Below are 19,627 nucleotides of genomic sequence, written 5' to 3'. Positions count from 1 at the left end.
CTCCCAGCATCGCTCACTCGCAACTCGTACCCTGGTTTCTCTTCACGTGCGCACGTCATAGTCTCAGGGTTTCCCTTTGCCCACTCATGGGAATCCAGAAAACAATACATTTACATTTTTCTGCGGTTGTAGAGGGCAGAAAGTACTAAAGTAAGTTCTTTTATGTGGATGTGTTTACATGTAGTCCGTCTATCTGTGTTCAGCTATCGGCAGAGAATGGGACAGAAGTCGAAAGTCCGACAGTGGAAGACCAAGGCTGCGACAGCTGAAGCGGGTTCACTGGACTGCGGCTGCTCCAGGTGCGGGATGGGCGGTACCTGCAAGAGTCTACACACAATGGTTACAAGTCACCCCCCGCCCAAACTGCGGGAGGTTTAGCGCCCCCTATCGGCTCAAAACGTGGATGAGTGCCAGGATTAACGATGCTAATTACAGGCTAGGGGTTCTACCTGGAATCGAGTAAGCAGACCACTCAGTCGATCAATAAAAACACAATTATCGCCCGCTCACACTATCAGCAACGCCAAGTAGCGGACTTAGACTGTAGACGTTTAAAGTTGCGGCCTCGCCCATAGACACAATTTATTGCGCTCAAGTCACAAATGACCCCAGTATGCAGCATACAGTCACTTATGTCCTTCTCCTGTCAATTTTTTCGCCTGAAAGTGCTTCCATAGACACCCAGCAGGGACCAATTACAACAACACTAGCCGGTGACCTTGCTCCGACACCTCATCGCCGTTTTTTGCGTCTCATCTACTGTCTCTCTATTGCTTCGGGTCACCTTGTGTTGTACACTCCACACCAGTATCCTCTCACCGTTGATGCCTACGATAGCCTTAGGCCCACTCGCCGGGGCCCACCCGAGAAGCGAATCGCGGTCAGGAAGGGCTTCTTTATTTCAAGCAGCTGCAACTTTTCGGCACGCACCGGAACACCGGTGACCAGCGGCTTCAGCGGACCTGCTACGGCATGCGAGGTGGCGGCCAGATAGTGCAAAAAGGGCCCGGAACGGGCAGCTACCCGCAACATGGCGAAGACTCTCCCAACCGGGAACTGAAGGTGAGGAAAAGGACAGCGCAGTATTTTGACGTCATTTGTGCAGCGCGGCTCAAAAGATCTCTGGCCAGTCACAATATGGCAGCTCCGTGTTTTTTCCGGATTTGGGGGCGTGTTCGGTGGGCGTGGCTAAAAAGTGGAAAGAAGGACACCGAACACACCTCCAAATCCGAAAAGGACGGAGCCTATTTGTAGTGAAGGCTCTCTCCTCCAATGGCTGGCCTCCATTTAGGAAGCCAGCCAATGGGAGAGAGGGAAAAATTAGAGGCGGGATGAAGAGCCCCTCTAAGAAAGATAAGATCTCGCTACTTCCGGTTCTGACGAACCGGATAGTACCGAGACCTAAAAAAGATTGTAAAAGGAGCAATGTCACATCCAACAAGGAAACAGCCACTAAGATAAACAGGCCAACTACAATATACAGACAACATGTTAGCTCTATATAAAACATTAAAACAAGTACTCACAGATCCTATGAGAATAACCCAACACCTGAAGCATTGGTATATAAGACATGCAGGAAAAGAAACAATATCACGAGTAGGTCATGTTATAACTCCATAATAGTCACCTTTTTAAATAAAGAGAGAAGTGGGGTGCAGAGGGTCTCCAACCACCACTGAAGAATTTCAGACTGCAACCAGAGCCAGAAATGTGTTTTAAATAACCAGATATTACTGTACACCTTTAACAGTCTGTTGAATGAAATATTCAATTTGATATGACTATGCTATGTAATCTTGTGCCTTCTTAAAACCTATATATCCATTACACTATAAAAAAACTCTTACATTCAAGTCTTACAAGTCTGCTTGCAACATTTTTGTATTTCTCAAAACCATGCATGATCATCAAGACAGGTGCCTAGCCCACTGGAATTCACAAGAACCCGCAGTGCTGGACTTCCAGAAGTTTATTCAGGTAGCTCAGTCATGACTGAAGTCTTAAAGCAATTCAAAATGCCAGAAGGCTGTGAATTTGGTTTCAAAAGACTGATGCAAAACATCTGTCTTCTAATAGAAAGCTTCTCTGAATGTTTTTAATGAACATACTCTCAAATGTGTTTTGTGGTCAATAAGGACAGCCACACAAAAATATATGGCTGGAGAATATTATTTGTGTACAGCCTATTTATGCTATAAAGTCCTTCTCATAGTTTAAAAGATTTTTTATTGAATGATATTTGCATTCCTAATTTGAGTTTGGAGTGTTCTGTAAATTCAAGTCACTGGAAAGAGGGCAGAATTCCAAGAATGGTAACAGGTAAGTGTAAGTCATCAGAAAATATTTAATTACATTTTTATATGGAGAGGACAACAATTAAAAACCAGCTATCAACATTATAATAAAATGCGATGTTGCATAGACATTATAATAGGGCACAGTGCTAAATACCAATCACCACAAAATAAGTTGTCCAGGGAGCAGCGTCTTATTAGACTATGATCCTGCTCAATTAGCTATGTTAGTCACCCACGTAATTTCAAAGCACTGGTTTCATAACACTCAGCAATAAAAAGCCTGCTACCAAAGAGTCTAGAAGAAAGAAAATCTTCATAATCTCATGATGTCTAAAAATTGTTTATTCAATTCAGGACTCTACATCGTTTTGGCATTGAGAATTTAGAGCTTTCACAAAGATACACATTATAAAATTATTAAAAATTATAAACATCTCAACACATTTAAATTATCCGGGTTAGCAGCCAGCTATGGAAAACATACTGTAGGGAACAGTATCTGTTAAAAGTATGAAATCACTTTGGAAAACTCTGGAGGAAAACTCTTAGACACAAGACAATTGACTAGATCTAGCAATGCATTTGAAAGGTGAGTTTTAGAAGTTAAATCCCTGGCTGTTTGTTCCCATTCACAATCAATGTCAATCATGATAGTGCATTGTGGAGTTTCAACATTCTTTAACACGAAACATGCATTAGGTCAAAGCACTTGTCAAAGATCATGTCATGTCAATTCTTGCATCGTCAATGATGGGGTTCAGAGGTACTGCACTTTCACTACAGCTACCAACATGGTTTGCGTAAAATGATACTACTAGGAGGTGTACCAAAAGGCAGACTCAAAAAACTTAAGAAACAGTCACATCCTTTTGTGGAAATGTCTGAATGTGCAGTATCATTATTACACCTTAGCTTACTGGGCTTGCTAAAAAAGAAGCAAATATTAAATAATACCTTGTTTGGCGATCAAAATAAATGGAGAACATATTCTTAACTCTCAGTGGTAGTAGCTACAGAGGCAACTGGAAACTAACAAAAACATTTTGAATTATATTCAACGAAGTCAGTGAACATTAGGTTTGGAGACCAGGATATTGACAACTGCAATGAAAGATGTATATAAAAGAAAATGCAATCTGAACTATAGGCATGAGAAGAGAGGACTTAAAACGAGCATTGGCAGCCAGTAAGACTCGCCTGTGTGTCACAGGTTAGGCTTACTCACTTTGCCAATGCTTTCAAGACTCAGAGCTACAGGCTTTGCCAATACTTGCGTACTTCTTAAATTGTTAATAGCAATAAGCACTCCAAGATGTCTGCGCCAATTCCACCCATTATTCAATTTTTTTATATATACTTAATAGCCATTTAAAGATGGCTTCCCACAGCACTAGTAGAGGACTGGCCAGTGCCTTTAGGGGTGGGGTGGGGAGGGGAGAGCAAGAAGACACAGGGAGTGCACAAATAAACAGCTGAGGCGAGGGGTGAAGGAAGGTGAGAAGAGCCAAAGCACCAGTGACAGCGAGGCGAGAGACAGAGGGAGAGAAAATAGCCCCTCATGAACTTTAATACATGCTATAAGAGGCAGAAAGACACAGAAGAGATGCTCTCAGTGGCTGCCAGAAACATCAGAATAATGTTGCTGGCAGCCATTACAGAACTCTGGGACTTAGTCCCCTGTTCTGAAATAAGGAAAGTAATAAAATGGGGTAGAGCAGCGATACCCTGAGTCCCTAGGCCACATCAGGGGAGTTTGCACCCCCTCCCTGAGCCATTAAATACCCCAAGGAGCCCACACCGGGCCAAAATCAACAATAAAGGGCAGGGGGCCACACGCCCCCCACCCCCAAGTCAGCCATTAAAGGTCCTGGGGACCCCATTCCCCAGGACTGATTTAAATAATAAAGGGGAGGGGTCCGCACGGCCCTACTCCCAGAGCCATCACAGACCCCGGGGAGCCCACCTGTAAGGTAGATGTTTCTCAAAAATGGGGAGGGGAGCCACGTGTTTTCCCTACCCGAGACAGGGCAGGCCCCAGAGTGCCCAACATTGGTTTCCAGTTGCCAGAAGATCCACCTTCAAGCTGCTCATTTTACTACTAGGATTTCCCTAATCCCATTCTAGAGATTCTTCTCTCCTTCATCTTTCCTTTTACTCATCCCAAGCCTCATCTTACTTCTCTGATCTCTCAAATAACAGTTTCTAGACTCTTCCATCCATTTGTTAGCCTATTCACCACTAATTCTTTTTTGGTTCTGGATTAGGGTGCTACTCACCGAAAACTGATTCGATGCCCCCATCAGGGGTAATTAGCGCTATATAATTACAATTGGAGCTATGAAAGTAAGTGCAACATAGATCCGAATAATATGAAGCATCATTACTGCCATCACATATACAACCCCCATAGGCAAAGCAAGCTTGTTATGTGAAACATTGACCCTATACCATACACTTCATGGGTAGCCAAGTTTATGTTGGCTATGAACCACAGATAAAAGGGAAACCTATCCTGCACACGGTGTTCAATCTGTATACAACAGTTTTGGGAAAAACAACTTCCTCCAGATACTGAAGCCCTATTATGTAACTAATGTCTACTGAGGGCAGTCTTTACCTGTATCAAACCCCTGATAGTCACTTAACATGCTCTGAGAATTAAGTGGCTAAACGCAGAAAAGTGGGTACTGTTAACACGGTTTACTCTATGGAGAGAGTTCACACTGTACCACACTGTTTGCTGATAGTAAAACTCTCATGAGAAATACACCACAGCAAATTAAAAAGTATCTGCTAAGAACAGTGTACACTAGAAGCAACAAGCATTTACAATGCAATGGTTTCGCCTTTTGAAAAGTTTGAGCTATTGGCATTGTAAATGACAACATTTGTATTTATGTGTTGGTTTTGAAAACAGATAAATAAATGGCATTGTCATTTACAATGCCAATAGTTTAATCTCTGGCAAATGCCACACAAAAACACACAGACCCACAAACACACACACAGACCCACACACACCAACAGAGCCCCCCACATACACACACACACAGAGAGCCACACACACACACAGAGCCACACACACAGAGCCACACACACACACACAGAGCCACACACACACACACAGAGCCACACACACACACAGAGCCACACACACACAGAGCCACACACACACAGAGCCACACACACACACACACACAGAGCCACACACACACAGAGCCACACACACACACACACACAGATCCACACACACAGAGCCACACACACACAGATCTCCCCTTAGGCAGACACAAATGATTTACCCCTGTCCACCTCTCACCCTCTCTCTCTCTATCTCTTCATTGTGTGCCCCCTTCTGTCTCACCAGAAAACAAGTGCCCAAAAATAATGCCATTGGGTGTCAAGATGCTACAAAGATGCAAACAGCACTGCGCTCCATGCTATTCTTCATGCTATGCCTAAACAAGAAACTTTAGCTCTGACAGTAGATCATTCTTTTTTGTTTTGTTTTGAAGGCAGAGAATAATTCCATACTACGAAAGCGGATCACTGACCCTCACGGTCGGTGCTGGCCATGTCAGTGCTTTTTTTCTTCTAACTTTTAGCCATTCTGCACAGCAGCCTCACTACTGTACAGTAAAAATTGGCAAAGCCAATACATCTCTAATTCACCACAACAGGGGTTTTCATCGAAAACATCAATAGTGTAAGCATGATCGTCAATATTCAGACTTGCGAATGATATACAGGAACTAAATAAAAAGGAGAACGTTACAGCTTTACTTGGCTACCTTCCTGTCAGCAGTAAAGAAACAAGAGAGATAGGTGCTAAGTGAGTGTTCCTCGCGCAAAAAGTTTACCTGGCATTCGAAAAATCAACAGGATGACCAGTTGGAACGCAGATACAAGAACATGAAGAGAACTGGGATGGCACCAAATCCATTCCTGCATCTCCCTTGTGTCAATGAAATCAAGCAGACCAGTTTGATCCCAAACTGGGCCCTCATTTCACTACTAGTGCCTAGCACCACTACTGGGAGCCAGGAAGATCCAGGCACCCAGACAGTCAGTAAAACAATTTCGCAGAAAGGAGGCATTACTAGTTCCGAAGTGACTGGTGAATCAATTTTGGCGCGGCTCTTCCTAGACGTTTGACCTTCACTGTATTTCCAACTTTGAAGTTGTGCTCTAAATCATTGTGTCAATAAAAAGTTGTTTTTTGCTTGTGCTTTAGCAACCCTCTAGCTGTTGACCTGCTTGAAGCAGATGTAGGAGTCTCACTAGACTGCAACCAACTGGCTGGGAAAAAGTTTGTCTGTCACTGGCCCACACAAGAATTCTAAAAGTTATATTTGTCACAAATTGTACCCTGTTGCAACCAGGCACCAGAGAGATGTTGTGAATGACTTGAGCGTGGGCACAGAAAACTAATGAAAAATAACTGTAAACGGTACTCTCAATAGTTGCCATCTCAGAACGGCGAACTTACGGTTTATTAAGCTAGAGGAAAGGACAGACACGTTTGCCATTCAGGAATAAGCATGGCTAATGGTCTCATTGTTGGTCCTGTGGCGACTACGGATGGGGCACCCCACGACTAACCAACGGCTGACATGGGTGCTTCATGTGAAGTACATCAATCCCACTCGTCAGAATCACCACTTGCTTCCAACAGGTTCAGTACTGTAGCCTATAGCTTGAGAAGCAAGACTGAAGGGAACGCTGACCATCTCCCTGGGATGCTCCATGGTAGATGACGAGGTTTCTGAACCAGATTTTGTTTCCCCTTGGGAGCCACCTGTAATTACAGAGATCAAGTTGGAGTCAAATAGAGAGGCTCAGGATAAATGTGGTCACAGAGCTCAGAGTATATTACAGCGAGCTATAACATACGTGAGTAACCCTAAAAACAACAAACTCCTGTAGTCTAACCTGACATGACAACTGCCTGCTGTGGTCTCCTGCCCTGGAAGAAGACATGGGCAATAATGACCAGGACAACAGGGAGCAAGGCCCAGCTAACTCTAAACATGCATGACACATACACTTTCACAAAACTATATGGGGGGGTAGGGTGGGGTGGGATATCATGGAAACAACCCAGTAAACCGTATCCAACGAGTTTCGCATGCCTCAAAGAAAAAATAAACACCACCACGCCTTGCCACATAGTGTCTTGCTTACTCTGCACACACAAACACATATATACTTGCACAGACTGAAGCACTCAAAACATAACCCATGACTAGCAACATGTGGGGGAAAGGCTCAAACGAAGGACCACAGCTAGAGTGCACTCATTGGATTTCAACACAGAGTTGGTAGGATCCTGGCCCACGAGTGCAGTGCAATTAACGATCAGTCCTCCAATACCCTGCTCAGAAGGGAGTACTCATCTCTTGTTTGGGGTGTGTTTGGAGAAACATGGTATAAAACTCATCCACTGGACAAATACATTGCGGGGAGCACAAGAAAAATGGTTATACAGTATAAATAGTCACATGGAGAGTGCTAGGCCATTCGGGGAAAATGCACAAGGTGAGCACACTTATTAAAAATGCCTCGCGCAGAATAATAGGAAACAGCAAGAACGGGCTCACGGACAGCGGGAGGGGGGACGGGCTCACGGACAGCGGGAGGGGGGGACGGGCTCACGGACAGCGGGAGGGGGGGGACGGGCTCACGGACAGCGGGAGGGGGGGGACGGGCTCACGGACAGCGGGAGGGGGAACGGGCACACGGACAGCGGGAGGGGGGACGGGCACACGGACAGCGGGAGGGAATGATGGAAAACTATTTGAGAGTTATCCAGTTGCCTGCTCTATCAGTTGATCAACAAGCAGCAGCTGTTGCTCCTATTACACTACCTGGGGTGGAAAATGCAATAAAAACATCCCCTAACTGAAAGCTTGTGGGAGTGATGATCTACCTGTAGAAGTGATAACCTGTTTATGAACCAATTAAGTAAATATTTGGTCACTCTCTTTAATGATACATTATACGGTAAGGGCCTTCCCAGCGTCCTTACTGAGGCATTAATTGTAAGCTTTTTGAAAAATGGTAAACCCCCGATCATATTGTCCAATTAGCTTATTAAATTGAGACTATAAAATGTACGCAAAAATAATAACAAGTAGAATAGCCCCATTAGCATATACTTTGGTCCATCAAAAGCAAAACTGCTTTCTACCAACAAGACTGACAGTTACTAACACTCATTATTTAGTTCAAGCTATTATTCAGCTAATGAGACCAGGGCAGATTTTCGAAAAAGGGCTCTAAAATGAAATTGAAATAAATTTGTATTTTGAGGGGGCGGTACCCTAATCAATCATACAAGATCTTAGCAACGGCTTTCCCACTAATAGTCAAGTCCCACATTTCAAGGTGCAGCGCCCACAGGCACCCCATCACCCTGTAAACCAACCGTGCCTCCCGCCATGTAACACACTGTTTAATTTTAGAACGCACCTGTCTCTCGAGCCTCCCTGAGCACTCTGGGTGACAACACAAAATGGCCGCCTGCTCCTTGGTGAAGGGGGGTAGGGGAAACTCCTACACTGGACACACACATGAAACTTAACGACACAGCCCCCACCTGACTAAGTGATTATCACGCAGTACACTGCCCCCGGCCGGAGCCACAGGACAACTGAACAAACAGGCCACCGTGCAGCCTCAGCTGCGTGCAGAGGTCACTGGGCTAAACCAACAAGTTATCGTTCAATGGAGTGACAGCTGTACCTTTATTGCAGGCGGAACCCTCTTTATAAGACCCTAGGTTTCTAAGAGATCCTGTGGTCAATCAAGTTGTTCCAGGACTTGCCGGTCCCTGCATTCTGTGTCGGTCGAATATGCAGTCAGTTGCGGTTTCCACGCAGAGAAAGAGTTACCCGAGCCACCCGGCCCCGCCATGCCTCACTCCTCGAACATCCTGACATCGCAAGCGGATCGACCAGACCGCTGCAAGCATGAGACCCCCTGCACACTGCATCAATTCTTAACTATACCCTGGCCCTGGCCCACACCGCTACAGTGCCGACAAGACCCAGGGACAGACGGCGTCTACATGCATGTAAGATCCGGGCTACACCGGGACACCACTGCGCTGGAGAAGTGACTCCCCTCGGCGCAAACCCCGGCCTGCAGCTAAAGACCCGCTGCTGCAACAGGCGAGTTCCCGACTTTGCACGTGATGTTTGCACACAGCCTTTTGTCTGTAAGCCCCATCCTTTCAGACTAGGGGGCGTGTTTTTGACTGTTGTTTACATTCTTTGATTTTTTTAGTTCTTCGCAAGCGTGACTGCGCATGTGTGCAGTCTTTAGTAGGCGGAGACCTAAAAACAACATCAAATATGTAAACAACAGTCAAAAACACGCTCCCCAGTCTGAAAAGGACGGGGCTTAGATAGAAAGAAGAACGTCACTAGGACCTCTTCTCCAATGGCTGGCCACCGTTTAGGAGGCCAGCCAATGGAGAAGAGGGACGGGGCTTAACCTCGCTAGATGTTCTCCTCTATCTCATTAAATCTCGCCAGCGAGACTACGCAAGCGCAGCCATCGCAGGCAGAGAGCTAAAAAGGAGTCAGCAGATGCGTCCTACGCGTGAGCCTAAAAAGCAAATACAGCTAAATACTGTACAGAAGTTCCTTTTGGCAAAGGGTTAATATTTCTGTTGCACCTTTAAGAAAAGCCTTGTATTATGAGAAAAAAGTAAAACAACATTTCAACATGACAGTAAAGTAAAACAAATATATGTGCAAGGGCGATTAGTGAACAGCATGAAGGCATCCAATTGGCAAACACTGCCTAAACAAATAAGCCATAAACTGACAAATAATATGTCATGTCACCAAAGTAAACACATCGAAATGCACACAATGCAGTAGTCGAACAAAATGATCACTTGATGCTCCAAAACTGAATGGGAGCGTAAATGGGATAATGTAATCATCCACAAAATACTATGGCCTCGATAGGCAAACCCTGAAGAACTCATGAAAGCCAATGCCTTAGGGGCCAGGCACAAATCCCACCATCTGTCTAATTCTTATTATACTTTATTTAAAGAACTGACGACATGAGTATTTACGAACAGCAAAAGGAATCTGAGCCACATCTAAAATGGAGAGGTTTCATTATAAGGATAATTCCTGTCATTCCAGTGATTCTCACATCTCCAGAAGACCCTGTGGGAACTCTCTAAGGCGAAATTCAACTGCTGGATTTGTGAGCACCTAGTCCACTTGCCTTCTGTAAACAACTTCTGAATGACACCTGGCATATTAATATGCAAGACACATCATCCTACATATTTAATATAAAGCCAGTCATCTCTTCTGTGTCTCAGAGAAGTGCTCTTTGACGTAGGTTTGCTCTGTCAAATACCCTAAATAAATGCCATGGTCATTAGGAGTCTTATGCCAATCAGAGCCTGGAACATCAACCCAGGAAGGAAGTTAACCCGGTGGAGACTGGGTTGTGGGAACATTTAGATCCCCAGGTCCTCAAGTTCAGGATCATTGCAGCAGAGGTTTGGAATGATTGGCCGAGCTGGTCTCAGGCCTACGTGCTACCAACTGTACTGTCTGGAAGGCACTTGCAGAGACCCTCTTTCTGCTGCAGGGATAGACCTCTCTGGGCAAACGACAACCTTTTCTTCTGAAAGGCCTCAACTTTCTCCTTCCCGTCTCTCGCGGGGGCTCTTTGAAGCGTACCACCAAGTAGACTAGTTATAATTTCTACAAGAGAGCATCACATTGAAAGAGAAGCCATACCATACAAATGCAGCAGAGCCTGTTGTGGCACAGTATGCGGCCTTCATTTAACCCTTTGTCAGAGTCATTCCGGCAGTGGCAACTTGAGAAGCTGGGATTTATCCATAGCCATCCTTATTCTCTGGCTGGATTCTCAGCAGCATGTTTGCTTACTTGTTGATCTGTGACTCGCTGCACAACTATCTTATGGGCTAGAGGTGGTCCCCACCAACTTTGCGAGTCTATTCTCTACAGACATTTAGCAATGCTCATGAAACTCTGTGAAAGGACCTTTTCCTAACTTTGCAAAGACCGGCTGAAATTAAAAAAAACAGTGCTGGAAATAAAAAAATAAGTGAAATGTATGTTTTTTTTTTTAAAAGGCTGCATCTAGCATAATGCATTGCTGGGATGACTGGTGTCGCACGTCAAGTACATTCACATTTGAAAAATGTTTGTTGATGGTTGTCTGAGACAGTGGCATGCACTATGCTGCTTAACTATTAGAATGCAGCTATTTATAGGGCAAAATTCCAAACACTTCCTATTTTGAAAGAACATAGTCTTTCTGGTGTTTGGTACTGACACTGGAACAGTATGTAAAGAGATCGATGAACTTTGCAAGCAGCGGTCGGAACTAAAAACAGTACAGGAACTACAAAGTGAAACGGACAGAAAATACTACATTTACCATAATGTATTGCTAGGATGACTTGTGTACGTCGAGCACAGCCACAACTGACAAATAAATAAATAAATATGTTGTCAATAAATAAGGATTTAAATGAGCAACATCCCACATTTTTGTTTGCTTTTTGCCCTAAAATAAGAACTAGTCTTTTCGGGTTTGTTTCTGATACACCAAATACTGGTAACAATAACCGTTTTAAGATATTCTATCCATCCTCTCAAAAATTATGATATCAGTCTATTAAAAACATGCAGCTCTCCACCTTAAGTTTAAGGTTTACGTGTTATTTTAATTCTAGAAAAAAGACTTATTAAACACACTTATCTGGGTGCTTCCTGCAGTGGCTGAACTGCTTATGACACTGCACAAGGCCTACGCCTGAGGAGGGAAGCAGGTACAACTCTAGCCAAAGAGGTGGCGATGAGTGCCAGAGAAACTACCCAAAGCTGCAAATTATCCGCACTGGAGCACTACTCAGCATTACCTCTTCAGGACACAATTATGTGCGTTTAAGTACTATTTAACTGTTCTAGGGCTCTCCAGCCCAGATGAAGGGCCTTTGTTTTGACATCAGTGTTGAAACAGCATTATTGCCATTTCTTAAAAATGCCATGGCGCGCACTAAATAGCAGTACATTTTTTTCCAAACAGAACCAATCCTCTTCGAAATCTAGTGACCCCAAAGTAACCCTCCAGGTGACCTCCCAGATTGCCACAGAGTCTCACTTCCCAGTAACAAAAGTCTAACACCCAGTCAATGCTGAGTCTCACTCTCCCACACACCCCACACTGACAGGTTAATAAGAACAGATGTACTTGCATCCCTGCTCTGCAGCCCCAAAACCCAGGTTGTCTCAATCAATGATCTTATAGTTATATCTCTACTAATGCTATTGGTTCACTCTCTGGCAGTAATTCGATCGTCCCCAGTCCTCAGTTAACAACTTTCAATCAATGTCCCCAGTGTTCAGAGTCTCACCCACTGATCAAAGTCTCATTCCCTTCCACCCCAGTGACAAGTGGCCGTGGTCTACCTCCATCAGTGGGAGTCCATCCACCAAACTTACCACAGATTGTTGTTCTTACACCTATATGGTCAAAGTCCAACCCACTCCATGACCCAATGAATTTGAGTTTTCAGTGGCTACAGACCCCCCCCCCCCAAAAAAAATATATCTCTGATAAACCCAAAATTGCAATCCTGTTGACCACAGCTTCACTCCCTAAATGGTCGTAGACTAACCACTCAGTGATCATAAGTCGTACAACCATCCCTGGCAAGTGATGCATAAAGTGTCATCAACCCCCACCCCCATCAGACTCTCACTTGCCCACCCACATACTGCTGCCGTCAGAGCCTCGCTCTTCCAGCATCACTTCCTATTCACCCTACAGTGTAATAACCCGAAGTGACCCCATTCCCCTCCTTGCAGCCCCACCCCCGCACTCACCCACAGCTCGCTGCCCCAGTCCATGGTCGCTCCTGCGGAGGTGCGCTTCCTCGAGAATGAGGTGCGTGGGTGCTCCGGGGATAGCGGCCCTCCTGCTTCAGGTGGGGTCGGATGCTCTTAGGGGTGATGACGATAGGGGTCACACAGCTCACCACAATCTTTAGACGGAATCACGGAGACAGGAAGTGAATCCAAGGAAGAGTCACAGAGCCAGCAGGAACAGGCCCGGCCCACAGCCAGGAGCCACGCCCAGCACCGATGACCAGCCCTGCCCATTCGTCGAATCACGGCCCCTGTATCACTGGCCACGCCCATTTCATATCGACCCGCCCACACAGAGATGGTAAAGTCAAACTCCGCCCATGCGAGCTAGGCCGCAAACCCACTCCGTTCCCAAAACCAGAAAACCCCAGTCCTCCGTTGAGGAACGAGCCCACAAATCATTGTATACAGCTTGAAAGCCTAAAAGCACGCCCATGGCCCCCGGAACCACGCCCATAACTCTAAGCCACGCCCACAGAGAACTAGCGTGTATTCTTCTACAGGTCCTGCCTACAAGGCTGAAGAAGTAGAAGCCAACAGCGCCCCACTCCGTGCCTCCTTGGATAGCCTTCCACTTATCCCGGTGCCTTCTTCTCAAAAGTCGTTGTTTACTTAGTAGTAAACCCCATTGATTATATTTATACTATAGCGCTTACTGTCCCTGACAAATGTATTTATTTATGTATTTATGCATTTTTATAAAGCGCGGACTTTACCAGAAGGTGTCAGAGCGCTGTACAATAGAACTAGTTACGTTACATGAGAGAAATGTTACAAAATAGAACGTACAAAAATAGCAGGACACGGAATCAAACACAGCAGGCAAGAGGAACACAATATCAAACAGCAAGCAAGGAATGTACAAAAATAAATAAATATTACAAATTTGCAATGACTAATGAACTTCCTAGCGGGGTCTGAGAATGAAGGAATTAGTTCTGAGAGTGTCTTTGGAATAGAAGAGATTTGAGGTGCGCTTTGAAGATCCGGATGGAGGTGGTGACATGGAACAATGGAGGAAGCGAGTTCCTGATTCTCACCGCATTACTTGAGAACGATTGAGCTGTGTCACTCAGTTTGGTGCTTACTTTAAAGAGGGCTGTCTTGTCCATACCTCCACTTCCGCTCGGCTGAGAGCGACGGGTACCGACGGACAGGTAGGATCCCTTAGGTTCTTACACTCTTTCGGCAGGTTAAGATAAGCCAGGACCACTCTCTTTTAGACTCCTTTCTGTTGCTAGGTCTCGGGTTAGTTCATCTGCCCTTGTTTTGGTAAATACACTTATTGTCACTCATGCTGACTAAAGTAAGCCATTTTTGGCTCGTTTTTGTAAACCATTGTGAGCAATGCTCAACATCTTTTGTCACATACCTCGAACTGCCTTTGCTGTTCTATAATATCTGTTGGTCTATGGTTGTACAGATGGGCATTGAGCACACGTCTTTTGGGTTACATGTGTAGAGCTATTTGGCTGGACACAGAGGAATTGGATGTTAACTGTGTCCTTTTATTTCTACACACTAGAGCGGGGCCTCATTCTCCCGAGCGGTTGCCGGGTGAGGTTTGTCACCCACACAAAGCTGGGTGAGTATCACTGGGAGGAAATGCCTCTATGTGCAGGGCCGGTCCTAGGCATGGGCGGTATGGGCAGCTGCCCAGGGCCTCGCGCTCCGGGGGCCCCGCCACCGGCCCGCAGAGTAGATCGCAGAGCAGGGCCTGACATGAAAATGCGAGAAAGCGCTGTGCGCACTCACCGTGCACGCACGCACCACCACCAAGCTTAGTGGTGTTGGTGCAGTGTGCGGGCGGCATATCAGTTTGATGTGGGTCCCAGGGCCGTCAATCTGGTAGCGCACAAAAGCGCTACCAATTACGGCCCTGGACATCATTTTGGCCAGCCCCCGCGTGCTGTGCTGCTAAAATGCAGTGACGCAGCACGCACGCGCTCCCTGGCCTGTACAGTCTCTTCTTCAGACAGGAGTGGAGTCGGGAGTAGGTTTGGTTGGGCCGCGTTGGCGTAATGTCTTCAGACAGATGGTAAGTCACGGCCATTGCCACTTTGTTAAGGAAACGGAAGAAACGCACGAAGAAGTTGCCGTACACTACAGTCTCTTTCTGTACACCTTACAGCAGTGACTGCAATTACATCTACAGAGAACTACGTAGACGACTGCACATACTTAGCGCAGATAATACACTAATTTGTTTAATTCCATAAGCACTGCCAGTGCTTAATTTGAGCTGGTGGTTTCCGATGCTAATTTGCACTTCTTGCAGATGGAGAATTGCATGTCTCAGCCTTGCAGACCCCGAAGGAGTTTCCCCTGGTACTAGATTTGTTGAAGGGAAAGAACGGGCAGGATTGCAGCCAGTTTGGTTTTAACTTTTTTGTTACAAGAAGTGGGATCTTGCGCACTTTTTGTCACAAAGAGCTATACGCTTTCCTTTGAAGTCGGAGCCTCTAGATTCAGGCAGTCAGTGGAGAGCACGAAGAGAGGGGAGGTGAAGGAGCGGTCTCGCGCTGCCTTCTGGGTTGTCTGGAACTTCTTAATCACTTGGACAGATGCTCCACACGTGCACGGTGGGTGTAGTTCAGATGCAACAGTGCTACTCTGATGATGGCTTTTACTTTCTCTTAAATTCTTCAGTTATATTGGACCGAGTGAAATAATGGACATAAATGAGCAGGAAAATCTCAGATTACCAATTGTGGGACTGGATTGCATCACCTCTGTGTAAACTTTATAGGAGTGCCCAACAATAAACGTGATTCGTTTTCAGCATGGACATGATTAGGCTCGAAAAAAACTATTTATCTGCCACCTGGTGGGACCTTTAGTGGTATAACGTGTGACCTTATTCAATTTGTGAGTCAGTGAGGTTTTTTGTAGGGAGTAAAAGAGTTATTTGGTTAATCTGAAAGGGTCATGGACTGCACAGGGGGGCCTGGCACCCTTAAATCAGTTTATGTACATACCATGTGTGTGAAGTGCTTGTTAATTTTCACTATGGGAGAATCTCCTAACACGAGACACACAATCCGGGCCTCCTCCTATGGTGCTTTAATTAAACCGCCTATATTTTGTTGTTGCATACATCAAAGCAGCATCCATTTACATCTTAAAATAAGAACAAAGGAAGCCCGGCTGCAAAGAAATAGACAACAAGTCTGCTAACATCTCTGTGTGCGGTGATAGGAGTGACAGGGTGTTTCTATTTAACATCGTAAACTTTGCTACTACCGTATAGCACAATTTCCACCTCCTCCCGCCCTGCTTTAATTAAACAGCATATATTTTGGTGTGTATTATGCACTTAAACATTTTTTAGGGGGAAAACATTGTTGTATTAAGTTACAAAAGATATAAAATTATTTAAACAGCTAACAAATACACTGCCCTTTAAAAACCAGAGCATTCCGCAAGAGCTCCTCCTTAAGCAGCGTTTTGAGTTCACCTTCACCTACTGACATAAATAACAAACCTTATATTTATTTGTTGGTTTTAAAAACAAATACATAAAAGACATTGCAATTTACAATACCAATAACTTTAAACTTTGCAAATGCGAAACCTATTGCATTGCAAATGCTTGTTTGGATTGCCACTACTTTTTGTCCATGTTACTGATATCCACATCAGTTTGCTTCAGTGATGCCAAATAACTAAGATTAATAGTCCTGCAAAGTCACTTTCTGTGATGTCACTTCTTGCGACGCAATTTGCAATTAGAGGGGCCTCACATCTTCCCTTTCGCCCAGGGCCTGAGAAGGCCTAGGACCGGCTCTGTCTATGTGATAGAGCTAGTATGCTCTCTTGAAATGCGGAATGTAAAATGTTTTCGCAGGTGTGTTTGTCTGTTTGGTTTCTGTGTTATTGTGGGGTTTTATGTATGACGACAAGTTGTGTATCTCTTTCTCTTCACAGGAACATTCCTTTTTCTCCAGTGGACATTGGGGCTCCAAGTTCCTGGTAGTTATATATTCATCTGTATAGATTCTCACCGTAGGTCTATGTGAACACACTACATCTAGTTGCAGTAGCCATACATTTCAAGGTCCTGAAGAAAGCCGGAGTAACTCTCCTTATGGCTGAAACATGTCGACCGACCTGCACAGCGCCATAGTGTAGTTTCAATCTTCAACTACTGGGCGTGTTTTTAACTTTGACACTCAGACCATTTCAAGTGAAAATGTCTCTGGTCTTTGTAGTTAATTTTATCTTCACTCTTATTTTTCACAGCACTGCACTGTTTAACTAATTGTTTGTTGAGCAACATTTTGGCTTGAGTACTGATATCCTCTTCCGCACCGTCATTTGATGGTCTGGGCGGTGATCGGATTATTTACTTACACCCACATGATGAAAACCCGCCATAAAGGGCGGTCTGATGGGTATTTCTCAGCCACATGTGACTCTAGTAATCCTTTCATGCAGGAACCCCTATGATTTCTAGTCACCTACTTGACAGCTTACCACCCTTGACCTGTACTTCTCTGTTGTGTTTTTGTATTAATGTGAATGGGGATACGAGTTGACAGGTCGGTAAATATTTTCCCCTTGACCCTCCAAATGCCCCTTTTTTTTGTTTAGCTTACTTTACCTCCATGTTAACCCCTTCGATGCTGATGACGAGCTCAGCTCGTCATCAGCTACGGCGCTCGTATGCTGATGACGAGCTGAGATCGTCATGTAACGCGGTATTTTTAAAAATGCCGCACACAGCGGGAAAAGCCGCCGCAGCGATGCGGTTAAAGAACAGTATATGTTTCAGCACCCATGCTAATGTGCTGCATAGCTAAATACATATAAGATCCGAATGGCGAGACCGATTGGCATTGCCAATGCTTGTTAAAGAGTAATGTCAAATGTATTAAAACGTTTGTTGTAATTGTATTGGTTTAACCCCTATGAAATGCACAATTTCACACTAGGGGCATATTTACAAGCCTCTTGCGCCACTTTGGAGTCATTTTTAACATGGGAAAAGTGACTACGGGTGGCGCAAGGGGCTGGTAAATAAGCCCCAATATGTGTACTTATTGTGTTGATTCTGCCTATAGCTCTGCCCATTGATGTGTTAGCCCCTCCTCCATGAGTTGACGTTAGCCGCAATACTATTATGTTCCCATCATTTATTTATTTATTTATTGATGCATTTTTATAAAGCGCAGACTTTACCCGAAGGTGTCAGTGCGCTGTACAGTAGAACCACTTACTTTACATGAGAGAAATGTTACAAAATAGAACGTACAAAAATAGCAAGACACAGAATCGAACACAGAAGGCAAGAGGAACACAATATCCAACATAGCAAGCAAGGAATGTACAAAAATAAATAAATATTACAAAGTTACAATGACTAGCAGACTTCCTGGCGGGGTCTGAGAATGAAGGACTTAGTTCTGAAAGTGTCTTTGGAATAGAAGAGATTTTAGGTCTGCTTTGAAGATCAGGATGGAGGTTGTGATACGGAGCGATGGAGGAAGCGAGTTCCAGATTCTCACCCCATTACCTGAGAACGATTGGGTCATCAATTTTTCCCTTTTGAAGGAGGGGGGCTCAAGCAGAAACTTTTCAGCATTCCGAGAAGGTCTCAAGCCTCCAGACAATTTCAGTTTATTAGTCAGATAGCGAACGGAGGAAGAGTGCAAGGCTTTGTGGGTGATGCAAGCCGTTTTGTAAATAGCTCTAGCCTCGATGGGAAGCCATCAGAGAGAAGACAGGATAAGTGATGTGGTCACTTCGTTTGGACCCTGAAATGAAGCGAGCTGCTGAATGGAGGACGGATTTGAGGGGTGAGAGGTGAGATTTGGGAAAGTCAATAGGAAGAGAATTACAATAATCCAGTCTAGAGAGAACTAGCGATTGGAGCAAGATTTTTAGGTCTTTCTCCGGGAAGAACCGACGAATCCCCACAGAAGGCGCAGCTGATAACGTGCGATCTTGGCAATGGAGTTGATGTGGGAGATTAGGTTGAGTCTTTTGTCAAGTATGACACCTAGGGATTTAGCGCAGTCGACAATGATGAGTTTACTGTTGGGGAAGCTGGGATTTACATCTAGATTTTCTTACTCAGCTCTAGAATCCCAAACCAGGTTGACTGGACCTTTTTCCCTGTTCTAGAAGAATAAAGGAAAGATTTGACAACAACTTTTGAACAACTTCACCATCAAATCCAAATTAAACTCAAAGGACCACTGACTACGAACTGAAATTTCAAAGATTTATTACAAAGTCAAGAATAGTTGAACATACAAACATCTCAGCAAGAGGTTCAGAAAATTGACTGGCACTAATACAAACATAATTCTACGCAAGATTCTCAGACGACTCAGAATAAAAAGCAAAGTCAATTCGAGTAACATTAGGCAACCGAGAACAGTC

General features: G+C 44.7%; 1 protein-coding gene across 2 annotated transcripts in view; it reads right to left on the bottom strand.

Annotated features, from left to right (window-relative positions):
- Positions 1-13,470, bottom strand: part of TRIP10 (thyroid hormone receptor interactor 10) — a 214,896-nt gene extending 201,426 nt beyond the window's left edge. Inside the window, exon 1 of one of the 2 annotated variants that reach the window (XM_086963702.1) lies at positions 13,199-13,470. In XM_086963702.1, the coding sequence (XP_086819828.1) occupies positions 13,199-13,222 (24 nt within the window). In that variant the 5' untranslated portion in view covers positions 13,223-13,470. The remainder of the gene's footprint in view (positions 1-13,198) is intronic. The other variant, XM_086963699.1, reaches the window with a different exon arrangement.
- Between the last annotated feature and the right edge of the window lie 6,157 nt (positions 13,471-19,627).

The sequence above is a fragment of the Lissotriton vulgaris genome, chromosome 1_1 (genome assembly GCF_964263255.1).
Source record: "Lissotriton vulgaris chromosome 1_1, aLisVul1.2, whole genome shotgun sequence".
Classification (NCBI taxonomy): Eukaryota; Metazoa; Chordata; class Amphibia; order Caudata; family Salamandridae; genus Lissotriton; species Lissotriton vulgaris.
This window is presented reverse-complemented; position numbering and strand designations above follow the sequence as displayed.